Here is a 17,214-nt window from a genome sequence, read left to right on the forward strand (position 1 = left end):
CCAACAAGAAATAAGAACTTTAGAAAAGGGCAAGAATTGAAGATATCAAGTACCACTGAAGGTGGGGTTGCAGGTGAGGTTGAACACAAGGGGTCGCTTGTAAATCTATGTAAGGAGTAGGCTCCAGATTCCCTGCCCTGCCCCACTGGTCAGGAGCTGCTCTTCTCCGTTCCTGGCAAATGGCTGGAAGTTTACTCTCTGGAGAGCTTGAAACAAAGATGCTAAGGAGCTAGAAATAGCTGAGAGCAGAAATGGAGTTCTGGAGTAAAAATAAGAAGGTTGAGTGAAAAGGCTTACTGACACATTGAGAAGCTTGGGGATTGCTTGTGTGTAAAGAGAGTAATGTAAGAGTGTTGAATCCTAATGGATAAGGTCTAAATCTAACAATCAAACAATATCATTATAAATATGTTATTTAGAAATATGACAGTATATTCTAGAAGTGGTCTTGGAATACTATTTATACTTTTTATTTTCTATTTTTTATATTTGCTCATCTGTCTTTTCTGTCATTTTTCAATCGACATATATTATCTAATTTTTAAAAACTACATTTAGGTAAATAAGAAAAGGGGAGGGGCAAACACTAGCCTGGACATTTTCAGACAAAATCAAAGCACCTACGGAGCAGCTCCTATTACAGGAAACTGACTCAACCAAGTTTATTCTTGTCTAGGTGTACATAGTTATTTTTCTTATATCTTCAAGATTCTCTCTGTGGTTGGGCTGGAAGAAGAGAATGTTTCCAACATGTCCAACTCAGTTTCTCCATCCATATTCCCTCCAGTTGGTACCTGCACCAACTTCTCCTTCTTTTCTCTTAACCATCTATAAGACTGACTATGTTTATCCTTTCTTTCCCTCATAGATAAAGTGGAACTCAGATGGAAGGTATGAACTCTGAATACAGATGATGTGATGTTGCTTAAGCACACTGGCTTCAGGAATAAGTGGTCCAGGCTTGAACCCGGCCTCTGTAATTCACAAGCTATGTGACCTGGGCACACACTTAATTTAACCTTCTTAGGCCTCAGTTTCTTCATTTCTAAAACAAGTATGCTAATATGATCTATATCAGTGGATATTTGTGCCTTGCAATAATAGACACTAAATAAATGATTATTGTTGTTATTATTAATTCAATATATAATTTTTTAAAGTTAGGTGCCAGACCTGGTGGTAGGTGCTTGGAGGTGTGATGGTTTTTGTCTTTGTAACCTGGTAAAGACAGACACACAAACAAATAGTGACAATTCAACCCCATGAGTGTTATGGTGCAGATAAGGTCAGGATTCTATGGGAGTCCAAAGGAATGGTGACTCATCCAGTCTTTGAGAAGTTCAGGAAGATTTTCCAGAGGAAGTTGTATCTCAGGTGACACCCAAGGATGGCATAATGTTCCAGCAGAAAAAGAGAGTATGTGCAAATATTTTAGTATTTGTTCTGGGAATGGAAGCCGTTCAGTAGCACTAATGTTTATTGTACTGCTGAGGAAGGGTGGTGAGAAAGAGGCTGAAGCGAGACTGCTGAGAGTTGGAGCTAACTTGTTTGATTTCAAGGAACAAGACTCTGGGTCTATCTACTTCACAGTCCAGACCTGATATTAACACCCTTACCTACAGCCTATCAAAACATCGCTTCAATATTATGACAACTGAAATAAGCCAGGCACAAAAGGACAAATATTATATGACTTCATGTGTATGAAGTACCTAGAATAGTCAAATTCATAGAGACAGAAAGTAGAATGGTGGCCACCAGGTTACAAGGAAGAGAAGAATGGGAATTATAGTTCAATGGGTATAGAGCTTCAGTTTTGCAAGACGAAAAAGTTCTGGGAATAGATACTGGTGATAGTTGCACAACAATGTAAATGTACTTAATGCCATTAAATTGTACACTTAAAAATAGTTAAAATAGTAAATTTTAAGTGATGTACCTTTTACCTCAATTAAAGAAAAAACATTACTTCATTTAAATTTCTCTACCCATTTCTCTACTTCATTTAATCTCTCTACCCATCCCCCCAAATTTTATAATAATAATTTTAGTTTTTTCCCTTGTTTGGTGAGATGCCTCACAGTTCCCCTGCTGTGCAATCTCGCTCATTGCAATAAGTCAAGATATACATCTTTTTGGACTACATGTTTGTCCCTGCATTGTTCAAGCTGATTAGCTTGGGACAGTGGTAAGCAAATATAAAAGATAGCATTGCCCTAAGGGAAAATGCTGACATCAGGACTGCTATCTGGTAACTAAGTCTTGGGTTGGATAGAGAGGTAAACTCAAATCCTGGAGGAAAGCATCCTCAGTGTGGGCCTCAAAGATGCCCACAAATAAACATCAACCGAATACGAGTTCACAGTAAAGATTTTCAAACACTCAAGAAGAAGATAAACATTTGCTGAAAGAAAAATAAAGAAATCGCTGTGTGATTAAATGGACTCACCTTCAGATTTTCTTTGCTGGCCCTTCGGAAAGTGAGAGACATTTTCTCTAGCTACAGATTTGGAGATGTTTGGTTCCAAGCAAGGTCTTGGCAACAAAATGCCCAAGTTCTCATCACAGAGCTCCTTGGAACTTTTCTCTTTCAGAAGCAAAGTCTGCGTGGTTGACATCTTTGTCTTGAAGTCCATCATCTCAGTTTCATTTGGAAGAGAAACAGAATGTGCTTGTGCCCATTCTTGATGCACTGAGGTTATCTGACTAAAAGGGGGAGGAAATGATTTGGTTTAAAATTCGTTCCCCATGTCTTCTGGATCCCCAGTGCTCAGTCCAGCTTGACATCACTAGAAAATATGAAGAACTATTTCCAATGGTGCTGCTGAGTAGGATGGCTGTATTCCTGAAAGGACAAGCCCTCTTCACCCCGCTCCCCCACTCACTCCCTGACTTGTCTACCCTCTGCTTTGTACATTTTAGTTTCCCCAGTCTCTGTTCCCTTGGGCAGAGAAGTCAGAGGGGCAAAGGACAGGCATAGGGGATGTGCCCTCTTACTTCTCCAAAGGCATTAACCAGCCCAGTGCTTCTCAAGCTATCTTTGGTGAAGACCAGTTTGAAAATTTTCCAGACCATTGTGGACTGATACTTTTGTAAAATGTAATAAAAGTGATTTACTATGAAAATCAAAAACAAATATAAGCCCCAATTTTTTCACTATCAGATCCATGACCATAAAACCACTTCATCAATTGCTATACAATTTTTTAAATGTTTAAAATTTCAAGTTTATACTGACTTCATCATGGACTGGTGATGGAAGGATCTCAGAACCACACTTTAAGTAGCACTGATGCAGGGGAAGAAAACTATGGCCTCCTTTTGTAGTTTCATTGAATCACAGCCACATCCATTTGTTTTCAAATAGTCTATGGCTGTATTCTAGATACAATTGCAGAGCTGAATCATTGCAACAGAAACCATATGGCCCACCAAGCCTAAAATAATTATCCGGCACTGCCACAATAATATTTATTTTGACCTTTGCTTTCAGATGTTTTCTTTGGGGTTGATTTATGGAAAATGTAGGTTACCACACAAGTGTCATTTCATACTTAAATTTCAATCTAACACTTCCTTACTCATTTTCTTTTAAATCTTCTTGGCTCATTTGTTGGGAGTGACGAACATCTCTTGGGAAAGTAACAATGATCTCGACACCTATAGAAATGGATGACAATAGTAGAAAGAAAAAAAAGTAATGAATTCTAGTGGTAACCAAGAGAAGTATTTTTTTTTTTTTTTTTGGTTATTTGGCTAATGCATTCTTAGAGAAAAGTAAAAAAAAAAAAGTAATGAATTCTAGTGGTAACCAAGAGAAGTATTTTTTTTTTTTTTTGGTTATTTGGCTAATGCATTCTTAATAATTACTGAATAGAATTAACCAGGAACTAAGGTTTAGCAATCTTTGTGTCTTTCCTGTTCTGCATATGATAGATCTCAAAGAAATGCTTTATTAAAGAACAAACAAAATGTATAACAAAATTTTCCAGACGTAAAATAAAGTTTTATGGTGAGAAGTGCTGTCCCTAGAATGGAAAAAAAAACAAGACTGCCTTCTGTAAAGTATAACTGATGGCACCTACTTCACAGGACTGCTGTGAGAATTAAATGAGATAACATGATTTCCCATGAGAGCTTGCTTGTATTTGTAATTTTGCTCATCTCTTGTCTGATTCCATGGAATGATTCCCAGTATAACCCTTAAGACAGAAAGTCCCAACTTGAAGAATAGATGCTTGTGCACAATATACCATGTTAAACAAATATCCCTAAAAAAACTATAAACCATGCCAAAATGGCCTGTACTTTAAAGTTTGTTCTTCTATTCATTTTTTCCACTCAACAGGCTTTTATTAAGTGTATGTGCCAAGCCCAACACTTTGTGCTGAAGATATAGAAATAAACAAGGTGCAGCTGTGGCCCTAGTAGTGATGATAAATCTCTATGGTGAGGTAAGCATTGTGATAGAAGTGTGAGAATGGTGATGTGGGAACATAGAGGAGTATCCTTCTAGGAGGACGCAGTGCTTGTTCCAGTATTCAGTCCTCTCCATTTATTTGTCAGCTATTTATTTAGTCTGCGTGTTCCTGGAAGAGCCAGCCATAGTTGTAATCACCTCCACTGATTGAATGCTAGGGAAAAAGAATAGCAGAGAAGATAACACTGGGGTGCAAATCAGACAGATTTGAGTCTACATCCCTCCTCTGCCACTTCTGAGTGACCCTGGGAAAATTACTCCATAGATATTATCAGCAGCATTATCGCAAGTAAGGCTTTTATTTTTTTAAAGGACTTTAGCTATTTTGTCAAATATACGGTAATCACCATAATGAAAGCATTGTTATTGTTCAATTTTTATGTCTGTGTTATTTATGAGACTAATGCATTAAAAAAAGTAAATATTTCCAAAAAGAAAACTTCTGTTTCCTAAGTGGGGAAATAGTAATGGTATTTACTATCTTTTTCATCCAATATTGTATTTGTGGTACCACAAAAACGTATCTAGCTTTGGTCTTCTTGATGTTTCTCAAATAAGACAACTTACTTAATTGCACATTCTCTAATTCTATACGATAGCAAAGAATGCATCACTAAAAATAAAGTTTCTTTGAAATAGTCGATTTTTAAAAACTTTTCAAAGATCCTATCACCACACTATTTATGTAGCATAAAATGAGAGACTTGGAATTACTGTACAGAGCTGGAAGGAATTTAGAGATCATTTGATCAAAGCCCTGCATTTTAGAGACGAAACTGATACCCATGAGGTTGTATGACATGCTCAGGGCCACTCTTGTACTGGAAAGGAAGATGGATGTCTTTCATAAAATTTGAATAATCATTCTGGAATGCAAAAATCTAGCTGACATGTTAGAGTAAGAAAAACATACAGCGTACATTCCTAATAACTAAACTGTCAGTGAAAACAATGTTCTAGTACAAAGGTGAGGTTCAGTTAGTACTTCACTATGGAAGTTAGAAAACTGTGCAGAGTGTATTCATGAGAATACATTCTTAAGAATGACAGTACTTTTACAACTATTGAACATTAATAAACCCAGAATGTGTTTAAGCAAATGTATGTGTTCAAAGTTTGTTAATTGGTTGATTTCTTTTTCACATCAAGGAACAAAGATACAATAAGCAAGTAGAAATAACACTTGCCTTTTTAGAAATTGTTAAAAGTTAATGGGCGCATTCTAATTGTGGGCCCTAAGTGGGGGAAAAAATTATAAAATGTGCTGATTCTGAAATCTGCTCAGAACATACAAATGTGTTCTCTGTTTTGTCTCTTGAATACTGTGAGTAATATGAGAGGTCGTGGGAGCCTCTGAAACCTACCCAGTGAGCCAGAAAAGATGATGCATAGTCACATGTAAAAATAAAACATTTGCTCGTATCTGAGTGCATGTTTCCACGTAAGGCGTAAATTAACCCCACTAGAAGATGTTATAGTAGAGAGAAGCTAAAAGGCAACATTTAAACATAGGCAGAAACATAATTTCTTCATAGAAGTGAAAATGACCATAAAAAATTTAAAATGATAGTTAATTTGTAATGTTATTATTTAAATGAAAATTTAAAATTGGCCCAGTCTAATTCATTCAACAAGAAAAAATTATTTTTGCCAGAAAATTCTTACTTTACTATGTTTTTTGCTTGTTCTGTTTAAAATGATGGGCATAGAGGTTCAAAATATTTTGATAACCTCTCCACGTTTTGATAATTTCTCAAATCCTAAATCTCAACACAGAATTTTAAAAAGCTACATTTTCCAGCCTCCTTTGCCATTAGAGTTCAGAAAGCTAATTTGGGAGATGGAGTCATCTGAGTTACATGAAAAATGATAAGGTGCAGGCTTCCTTTTTGCTGGCGTGGGTGTCCACATAGGGAGGAGGTTCTAAGGTTGATGTGGAACCAGTTCCCTATTTGTGGCAGAGGCAGTATGATTTGGGAGTCAGTAGCAACCAGTTTCGAGATGTAGTTACGGGAATTCTTTCTGACAATTCAAACTATATTCTGTTCTTCTTTGACTTTTCAATGGTCTATGAACTTTCTAATGTCTTTTAAAACTTCCTTTTAACCCAAATTGAGTAGGTTCTGTTATCTGCAACTAAAAATATTGATGGATATACAATATAGTAAAAAAAAAAAAATTGAAGCCCAGTAACTTCAGGAAATAGATTCTTACTCACTCATGAAAAGAGGAATTTTACATGCTCAATTTCTAGTCTACAAAGTTTATATCTGTTATATACGTTCTGAGAAAATAGCTGATTGAGGAATGCAAAAAGATTTTTATATTAAGGAAAAAGATGAAGGATTTTTTTTTTGGAGTCCATAAATTGTATTTTACACATTACTATCTATAAAAGCCTATGATAAAGCAAATGCATACTGCAGGAATATTTGGTTGTTAAAGTCTATGAGAGTGATCTGAACATGGAGTTGAGTGAGTGTGTATGTGTGTGTGTGTAATTAGTGATTCTCCCTTTTAAATAGGATACTGCAATGGACAAACAGATATAAACTAAATAATTAAATGTGTATATGCACAACAGAATAAATAGTCATACGGTATATGCATAAGGTCTTCATAGAGTGTGCAAACACTTTAAATGTTAACCACTTAGAATATTTTAGAAACAACAGGTAAATGGGATTTAAAAAATATATTGATATTTAAGATGAATACAATGCACAATAATGCCAAAAACATTTTTACTTCAGGCATTGTAACTGAAAAGAGTACTAGTTCAACTGAAGTATTGACTATGAGAAGAAAATTTAGAAACAATTGTTTCTTTCGAATTTGTAACCCGTTATTAAAGCTCAAAACTGCAAGAGCTTAGTAGAGACGCTGCGTAAGTGTTAAATCTTCTATATGAAAACCTAAAATATTGCAAGTTGATTTTAAAAAGAATTACTAGCCCCTTAAATGGCAAGTCATCTTCAAATTGAGCTGAGTAAATGAATGGTTTAACCTTTTGAAAGGTGCTTGGGACACAAGTGGGCATCTGAGAACTCAGCTTTGAAATCTTTGAATGTCAAAGACAGACCACAAGGACCGCTTGAAAGGGGACCAGGATTTGTTTATTACGATTAGGTCTTTCAGGGCTCATGGTGCTAATAATTTCAAACGTTAACTAAATTATTCTCCGCCCTCAACCTGGGGAAAGATGTCGAGTGAGACTGAGAAAGACAGGAGGCCCCCCAGGAGAGGGCAGCATCGCACAACAGGCCGAAGGAGACGGTAGCTAGATTAGCAAGCACAGCTGTGTTCAGGGAGGTTCACAAAGATTAGAGAAGAAAGAAATCCAAGAGGGCACCTTCCCTGAGGTGTTAGCAATGGAAGTCAGTAAATTGCCAGGGAGAAATTGCAGCAATTTGAATAAATATTTAATGTGAGAAGGTTATAGGCAAATAGGTGATAGAAAAATGTCATCACTGAGGTGACTGTTTTCTGAAGTGAGAATCTGCAAATACCTTGTGGTCTGTTAAAGCAAGGACACATGGATATGCCAGGACAACCTATTCAGAATGTGTATTGCTCTGGAAAGTTGCAGACTGATGGCCTCATAGAATAAAAGACTGAAACTTGGAGCTTTAATGCCTTGTTCAGTCCCCAATCTTCCCTCAGGGGAGGAGCTCTGGGATAGCAGCTGATACCAAATGCTTGGTTCTGAAAGGAATCTGATCCCTGTTGCTGAGGGAAGATTCAGAAAGGAAAAGTGGTGGGTAGAGGTGGGGATATTACTAAAAGAAAAGGAAACTGGCAGAGAATGGCTGGCTGAGCTGGAGTAGGGAGGAGACAGCAGAGGGATGCCCGTTTTTTCAGGGAAAGCTGATAAGACTCACTGATTCAGATATGGACCAAAGGATAGGATTGTAAGTGGTTCCTCATTTCCTTTGTGCTTTTCTGTGTTTTCAAAGCTCTGTAATGAGCACTTCTGAAATTAGGGGGGAAATCCAAATAATCATTGCTATCTTTGTAAACGCTTCAAGGACAGAAGCCAAAATACCTTCTGTCCTCGTTTGCCAATCTCGTCCATCACCAGTTGGATCTCCTCCTTCACTAACCAATATAGAATGACTGCAGTCATCATCTTGGTCCAACTCCTGAAATATCATAAAACAGGAACTCAGTTATTCAATGTCCTATTTTGTTGGTAGAGCAAACGCTGATTTTTCCAGGCTAAAGTTTCACACTGTGGATTCCTTTTAAATTGCATAAAGTATTTAGGACTGAAATAATGGGAAAGTATCTGCCCCCAGAGCACCAGGCTCACACAGACATAGACGCAATTAATTGCATAATCATAAACGAAGATCAAAGCTGAAATCACATAGAAATTCAACATTTTATACTTTATCATGTCAGCGTCCAGGCTGCTAAGCTGCTACAAATTTCATCTGGGTGGATAACTGGAAAGAATCATTTGGCCACAGTCACAGTGAACAAACCCCAAAGGAACATGATTTTTTCCATATGCCTCCCTGGAGCATCATTTACAGATGGTGAGGGTGGAAATCCCTGCCCTATATGGAAGCTACAGATAGAACCCGAGACTGAAAGGAGGCAGCAAAGCTGATTATAAAGTTTCACTCTGCCAGCTTTCTGATCTAACCATGGTGTGCAAACTCTCAAACTTCCTTTTACCCTCTGGAAAATAACTATTATGCTGAAAAACATGGTTGAAAACTAACTTGGTTTACAAAAAGTACTCCAAACTCCCAAAAGTACATATCTTTTTCTTATTAGAATTCATTGTTGTTGGTAGTTCCCTTCATTAGAATTTGTTGCATTAGATGTGGCTCTTTTTAATGTCTAGAACAGTGGTAGATGCAAGTAGTAGTTACAATATCCCATCACAATCTGGACATTACAATTAGCTCTCTGGCTGCCCTGTATGGGTGGCCACCCATTTAAGGAGACTGTTAGATAAAAAGTCTTTACACTAAATGCAGAGGTATGTCGCCTGGAGGTTCAGACAGGCAGGCAGTCTTGATCATAAAACCTCTGATATTTCATTCATTATTTGACAGAGAGAATGGTAATCTTTTCTTTTTTACTTTGTTTATTTTAATTATTACAGGCAATAATAAACTGGTTGTCATGGAAATGAAGACTCTAAAACAGAAACAAGTCAGAAGTTTCTAATTTCCTTTAGAATGCTAAATACGAAAGACTTTAAGAGGTGCTTGGATGCCACAAGGAAGAGAATTGAAATAATGACAGTTGTGAGTGAAAGAGAGGAAACATTAGAATAGCACATACCAAACATAAATGGATTTCATAGACCATTGACAATAATGTGAGAGGTGACAATAGACTACAAATAGAATATAGCATTCTCATCTGCAAACAATAGAGTCCTAAACACACAAAGGAGAAAATAGGTATGGAAATCATACATAATTAAATTTGAAAAGATTTTTCTTAGACGAAAAAAGATTGGGAGAATTTAACGCATAAGCAAGGCAGCTGCTTATGTTTGTCAACTATGAAAACCCATTTCAGACAACCAAAGAGGAAAGCAAGCTTTCATTCAAAGAGAATGAAGGATGACCTTGGGTTTTGCAATTTAAACCCCAGAGAAAGCACTAGGGAAGAAAAGGCAAGTTCAAAAGTGAAAGAGTCCATTTCTCGCTCAGAAATGATTTCAAAGTTATTTCAACTGTAATAAGAAAAATATAGGGTGACAGTTTAAAATAAACATTTTAAAGTTGCACAAAAAATGTATTAATACAAAGAGTTTTTTTGGTCTATTCAGAAAGGAAGTTGCTTAAATATACCATAAAAAATTAAAAGTATATGCGTTTTATCAATTTCTAATTCATGACATTCACTTTAAAGATTGGTCTCCAGGTATTTTATTTTGATTACCATGTTATATTAGTAACCCAAAACAATACAACCTTCACTGCTTCGTGACAAAATCTACATAGCAGGGTTTCTCAGCCTCAGCACTATTGACATTTGTAGCTGGATAGTTCTTTGCTCTGGAGGCCTGTCTTGTGTATTATAGATGTTTAGCAATATCCCTGGCCTCTACCCACTAGATGCCAGTAGCACCTCTGCCCCAGCTGTGACATCAAAAATATCTCCAAACATTGTAAAATGTCTCCTGGGGGGCAAATCACCCCATGTTGAGAACAACTGGATTAAAGCAACTTTGGCAAGAAGCAGAATAACCTGTTTAGAAAAGTTATAAATGCACAAAAATAAAATATTCAAATGGTATTAAAAATAAAAGTTTTCATTCTCCCTCATCCCATCCCATGCCCCAGGAGTCCTGATTTGACCAATCCTGTATTTTAAGGTTTGTTGTTTTTTTTTTTAATCAGTGCAAACAAATCCATCTCATTCTTTTAATTTTTACCAAATTTTGTTTACATTCTAGCCTAGGGAAATGATTGCTCTTATAACCCTTTAACCATCACCCTAATCTATGCCACCATTCCTCCTTCCAGCCCAGCCAGTTAGCAGTTCATTTGATGAGTCCTTTTACATCAATTCCTATGCATTTACTTACGTTATGTAACACCATTCACAACAAATGGCATTGTTGTGGGGTTTTCTTTTTGATGTAAATGGTATCACACTCTATACATAAATTTAACCACAACATAGTTTTATATAGTATAGGTATACCATAGTGGGTTTTTAAACTTAATTTTAAGTTTTATCAAACCTGACATTTTCAAAAAGTCAAATAATGGTAAGAGACATAACAAACAGGTCATTAGTTTCCTTTTCCACCCCTTCCCTCAGGGGGAAAAGCATCCAGCCTTTTAATGATTTTTTTTGGCATTTTCTTCCATATCTCTAGAAAATATATTTATTGTGCCATCTATTGAGGAATCACAATGAAACATGATTTATTGACTGTTTATCACTGTAGTTGACAATTCAATATTCTTATACCCTGCCCTCATCCTCCCAATAAATCCACCCTCTTTTTTTGTTTGGTCAATAGTCAAAGTTCAAATTATGATTATGTATTGTACTCCCCAATAGTACAATAGTTGTGTTGTATGATTATACTTTCTTGTACAACTTTTTTTTCTGCACAAAATCCTGTTTTTATTTCTAATCATTTTGTTTTACTCATTTTCTTATGTTTTTCCACACCTAAATCTTCCAACTCCAGTGGTCTCTTCACTTGGTAAAATATATCAGATAATATATCAGTTCTATTTCTTTTCTGGAAATCTCCATTATCCCATCCATCCTCCTAATTATCTGAATTGATACATGGCTGAAGCCTTGGAACTTGCCTTCTCCATTGTACTAACAATTCCTCCTTCTCCTAGATTTCTTGAATCACGTATTCAACTTTCCCCTCTATTTTTATCTATTCCCTTAATTTAATAAAGCACATGGTAGCTTCCTTAAAAAGTAGATGAGAAATAAAATGTTAGAGTTTGTGTGTCTGAAAAATGTCTTTATCCAACTCTAATACTTGATTTATACTTCTCTGGGTATAGAATCTTAGGTTGAAAACTACGTTACTTTCTCAGCTATTTGAAGGCATATCCCTACCCTTTTCATCACTTTTAATTTAAGTGCAGTATACATTCAGAAAAGTACACATATCTATAGATTCATGAATTTTTATAAAGTGAACACACTCATGTAACCAGGACTCAAATTAAGTAAAAGTGTTGTTAGACATAACATAAAAATCAAGACCCAAAAAAGAAAAAATGGATAAATTGGTTTTCATCAAAATTAAAAACTTCTGTTCCGTAAAAGACCTATCAAGAGTGAAAAATAACATGACTAAGTTTTTCTTATTGATTAGGAGAAAATATTTGTGACTCACATATTCAGAATATATAAAGAATTTTCTAAACTCAACAGTAAGAAAACAAACAATCCAATTAGAAAATGGATAAAAGACTTGAGCAGATGACTAATGCTGATGGCAAATAAACAATGAAAAAATGTTTGGCATTAGTCATTAAAAAACTACCAATTAAAAGCACGATGAGATACTACCACACACCTATCAGATTGGTTAATATAAAAAATCTTAACAGTACCAAACGCTGGCAAGGGTGTAGAGAAACTGGATCTCTCATTTATTGCTGGTAGAAATATAAAATGGTAGAACTGCTCTGGAAAAAAAATTTTTTTTTAAGTTAAACATACATTTATCATATGACCTAGTAATTGGACTCCTGGGCATGTATCCTAGAGAAATGAAAACATATCTTCACATAAAAATCTGTACATGAATGCTCATAGTAGCTTTATTTGTAATAGCCCCAAACTGGAAACAACCCGAATGTCTTTCAACAAATGAATGGCTAACTACTTCGTATTACAAAGAAGCTCTTGATACACATAACAACTTGGATCTATCTCAAGAGCATTATATTAAGTAGAAAAAGCCAGTCTCAAAAGTTTATCCATTTATATGACGCTCTCAAAATGAAAAAATTGTAAAGATGGAGAACAATAGATCAGTAGTTGCCAAGGGTTAGGAAAGAGGGGAGGGTATGGCTCTAAAGAGGGTAGTAGGAAGGGACTCTTTTGTGGTGACAAAATGTTCTGTATCTTGATTGTGGTAACTCAGAGAATAAAATGTCATAGAACTGTACATACAAACACACAAAGAGAAAAAAAAATAAAAAGAAAAAGGCATGTATGCAAAAGCTACCGAAATCCAAGTAAGGTCTATAGTCTAGTTAATTGTATTGTGTCAATGTCAATTTCTTAGTTTTGACAATGTACTATAGTTATGACAATGGTTCCTAGTGGTGGAAGCTGGTAAAGAGCACAAAGGACCTTAATGTACAAGTTCTTGTGAATCTATAATTATTTCAAAATAAAAGGTAAAAAAAATCTTTTTGGTTTTCTTTGTTGTTTTGGGGATGATTTTTGAAAGGAGAAAGGGGCTGAAAGGTATTTACTCCACCATCTCTAAAACTCCTCATTATTTTTTTATAAATATTATAGTCCGTCCTTCATTAACTTTTAAAAATAAACAATTTTGTGGCCATATTTTTCTCATCAATAAAATATTGAGTAGTAATACTTTAACTGTTTGGGCTATGTTGATTTTTACAAAAAGTCGAAAAGTACAAATGAGTATTTTCTCCCCATAGACAACCAATGTTACCAATTTGTTGTATATCTTGTGTATCATTCCAAAGTTTTTTATGGATCATTATGTTTGTTACTCGTACTGTTACTGTACTATGAGGGACTTATTGTGGAGTTATTCATTATAGGCAGGAGGTAATGACCAAGGACAAAAGGGGGCATCTCTTTTGTGGTACCCTGTGTTGGACTTGGCATGATCAGATTTATGACCTCCTTTTCCATATTAACATACAAAAAACAAGCCACATTTTATTATTTAGTATGGATTCAACTACAATGATATTTTGTGGTATTAGATACACACACACAATGCATAAGACTGAGAGTTGACTAGCTATTGCTCTGAGATTAAACTCAAGGAACACTGTCTTATTAATTGAGTTTTAAATTACTTTATGGTTACATTAAAATATAATCGTAGTATATACTTGTTAAAAATTATTCAAGCAAAACAAATGAAGAAGTAGATGGAGTAGATTATTCTTTTTTTGTTGGCTTGTTTCTTTAAAAAGAACATCTTACCTCACTGCTGCTGATGCTTTGCAAGAGTATATTTTGGCTTTTAGTAACTGTCATATCAGTTGGAGAAGAGTTTGTATCATGACAAATGTCAAGCAATGATTCAGTATGTCTCTCTGCCAAAAGAAATATAATAATGTGTTTTGATAAGACTCATCTCCAGCAATTTCACAGGAAGATTTAGCTATAGGTTCTAAAATCAGTTTCATTTTGTCAAAGATTTTCCCAAAATAGTGTTCTGGGATCCTGATGATGCTTCAGGCAATAATTTTTTACAGGTAGAGATGTGAGGGCAACAGGAGTCCACAGAATGTATGGGTTTTTGTTTGTTTGTTTGTTTGTTTTTAAAGTTAGGCATAGTTGTTAAGTGAAATCCCTAACAATGGACTGGAAATTACATTTACTCTGTAGTTGACAAAGACAAAAATGCTCAGCTACTCTCGGAGCTCACTTCCTGTCCATCACTGAAACTACATTAAAATGACAAAGTCTGAATATCAAACTGAACTCCCAGTTAGTTCTTGAGGGACATTGTTCTCATATCCATCCCCCTTCTGCTAGCCTGATTTCTTCAAACAAGCACGAGCTCTTCGATAAAAAGTTCTTCCTCTTCTGATGGCTTTTCCATTTATCTTATAACTGAAACAAAGTTGAACAAGTAATCTACATTCAGACTCTATTTCTGCACCATATTTTTCTCTGTAACTCTTTGCAATCGATCTTCTGCCTCTAGTCTGCCAATGAAACTTCTTACTTCCTTACCACATCTGCTTTGTAACCTCTTTTCTAATTTGATGTCATTTCGATTTCACTTTCTTGCAACTCTCTTCAATTCTACTCCTCCCTCTCTCACTCTCCTGAGACCTTATATGCACACAGCCCCTCTAACTATGAGAGCACCTCCTCAGCTCAGCCCCCCTGAAATTTTCTCACCATCATTAAACCTTCAATGATCTTGTCCAATCTCAGGTCTCTCCCTGTATAGAGAACTCCCAAACTAATGTATCAACCCATCCTTTCCCACAAGCCCTGTTGTACAGAAAATTGTTACTTGAAAATGTCAGGGTTTCATCAATAAAGTGTTTTAGAATTCATTGCCTTCAACATCCCCACCAAACCAGAGTGTTCTTCAGTTTCGTTGACTGTATTTCCAACTTTCCAATTCCCAGGGCTGACACTCTGTTTGACTCAACTCTTAACTTTTGTCTCTGTTTTTCCTCTATTAATTGTACATCACTAAGTTCTTTAAATTCTTCTTTCACAATATCTCTTAACTTAACTCACCATACTCAGTACTTCTCAGACTCACTACCACAGCATGCCCAGGGACTCTTCCTGGTCCTTATTACCACACACGACACTGCTATACTTTCTTAATAGAGCTCCTCGCCATGAGTCTCTTCCTTCTAATCCATCCCCCACAATAAGAACAGATTAATTTTCCTAAAACATGGCTTTCATCATTCTCTGGCTAAAAATTCTTTAGTGATTCTCTTTTATTGAAAAAAAAATTATATCTTTCAGCTTTACATTTAATGGGTCTTCAATGGACCCAGTTTCTCTATCTATCTATTCCTCTATCATCTATCATCTATCATCTATCATTTATCATCTGTCATCTATCATCTATATTCCTTTTCCCTGACATGAACTTTTGGTTCTAGTCTCCCATTTGGCCCTCGAGTAACCTACTGCATGGTGTACACAATCAAATCCCCACTTTTCAAGGACCAGACTGGGTCTCGCCTCTTACACGAAGTCTTATTAGGTATACCCTTGTTCCCTGCCCAGAAGCTTCAAATGAAAAGCCAATTCAACAACAAAGTCTAGCAAGCAGCTTTCACAAAGTCACATGTTGATCAGGGGCACTTATTTTCATTACGCCTTTCTCTGAGGCTGTTTCTATGTCTTTGCTCAGACTCTTTCTTTCCACCTATATCGAACCTCTCTCTTATTGTCTTCCTACTGTAGCTTATCCAGCATTCAAGAACCACTATAAGTTCCTCTTCCTCTTTCGAGTTCACAATAAGCTCTTTCTCCTTGGACTTATGTGATGTGTCCCTGACCATACTGAACACTTTTGAAAGTTTGGACCAAGCCCTAGACTTCTTTGTATCCCTCAGAGCACCTACTCATGGACTTTGTACAGAATCACTGCTCAGTAAATAGCTGTTGGCTTGATTTCTTTAAATGGATCTATAAAATACATGTAGAAAAAGAAAGATTTCTCATAGGGCCCTTAAAGTTGGGAAATTTTGAGTGTAATAGAAATATTTACCTTGTTTTGGCATAGAATTCATTAGAATGTCCAATAACTGCTGTTTCTTAAAACTCTCTATTTGTGACACATAATGTATTGCTGATTTTCCACTAAAATCACAGAGTTTAGGATCTCTAGGAAGAACAGAAAAAACACCAAAGATTATTTAGTTAAATCTGTTGAAAAAGAAAACCAATACAAGAGGAGAAACATTGACATCAAATAAGTAAAATAATCTTACGTAAAATAATCTTAGTAAAATTATCTTAGGGAATAACAATTATGACTTCAAAATGTATGAGATAGGGAGTAATAATTTTTCAATATTTTTAAATAAAAGGAATATGCTATGTATCTTATTCCCACTCCTATTCTAAAAATATTCTCATATTTTACAACTTTTGACAAAAATTTATAATTTTTAAATGATGGATGCATAAATCAAGTGGAGATAAAATAATTTTGATAAAATGTCATCTTATCATTCCGAAGAGTTGACTTGACTCTTTTTTCTTCCCAATGTTTTTGCTAACTGCTTATTTTATTGACATTTCTTTTTTCTAATGTGAACATCTAGTCCTTTTATCATTCAAAAAAGTGTAATAGTATGGAATCTCTCTTTAAAATTAAGCTTGCATGCTTATTTCACAGGCTCTTGGTCAAGTGGAGACATCTTGTCATAAAATCCCTCTCTGTGTGATCTTTTCATTCCTCTTTGCCTTGCCCTATGCTTGTTAAGCCCGACTGGCTGATCTTAGTGCTCCTTGCAACAGCACTAATATACTCTCTATGCTGTACTGAATCCTAGGATTAGACA

General features: G+C 35.6%; 1 protein-coding gene across 5 annotated transcripts in view; it reads right to left on the reverse strand.

The window, feature by feature from the left end:
* The window catches only part of MAP3K19 (mitogen-activated protein kinase kinase kinase 19), a 36,378-nt gene extending 19,920 nt beyond the window's left edge, over window positions 1-16,458 (reverse strand). For 4 of the 5 annotated variants that reach the window (XM_006921028.2, XM_006921031.1, XM_006921032.1 and 1 more), the window contains exons 1-5: window positions 16,416-16,458; window positions 14,141-14,253; window positions 8,526-8,622; window positions 3,582-3,660; window positions 2,450-2,706 (exon numbers count right to left, since the gene is read on the reverse strand). In XM_006921028.2, the coding sequence (XP_006921090.1) occupies window positions 2,450-2,706; window positions 3,582-3,660; window positions 8,526-8,622; window positions 14,141-14,253; window positions 16,416-16,437 (568 nt within the window). In that variant the 5' untranslated portion in view covers window positions 16,438-16,458. The remainder of the gene's footprint in view (window positions 1-2,449; window positions 2,707-3,581; window positions 3,661-8,525; window positions 8,623-14,140; window positions 14,254-16,415) is intronic. The other variant, XM_006921029.1, reaches the window with a different exon arrangement.
* Window positions 16,459-17,214: the final 756 nt, after the last annotated feature.

Source organism: Pteropus alecto, unplaced genomic scaffold (assembly GCF_000325575.1).
Source record: "Pteropus alecto unplaced genomic scaffold, ASM32557v1 scaffold3, whole genome shotgun sequence".
Classification (NCBI taxonomy): domain Eukaryota; kingdom Metazoa; phylum Chordata; class Mammalia; order Chiroptera; family Pteropodidae; genus Pteropus; species Pteropus alecto.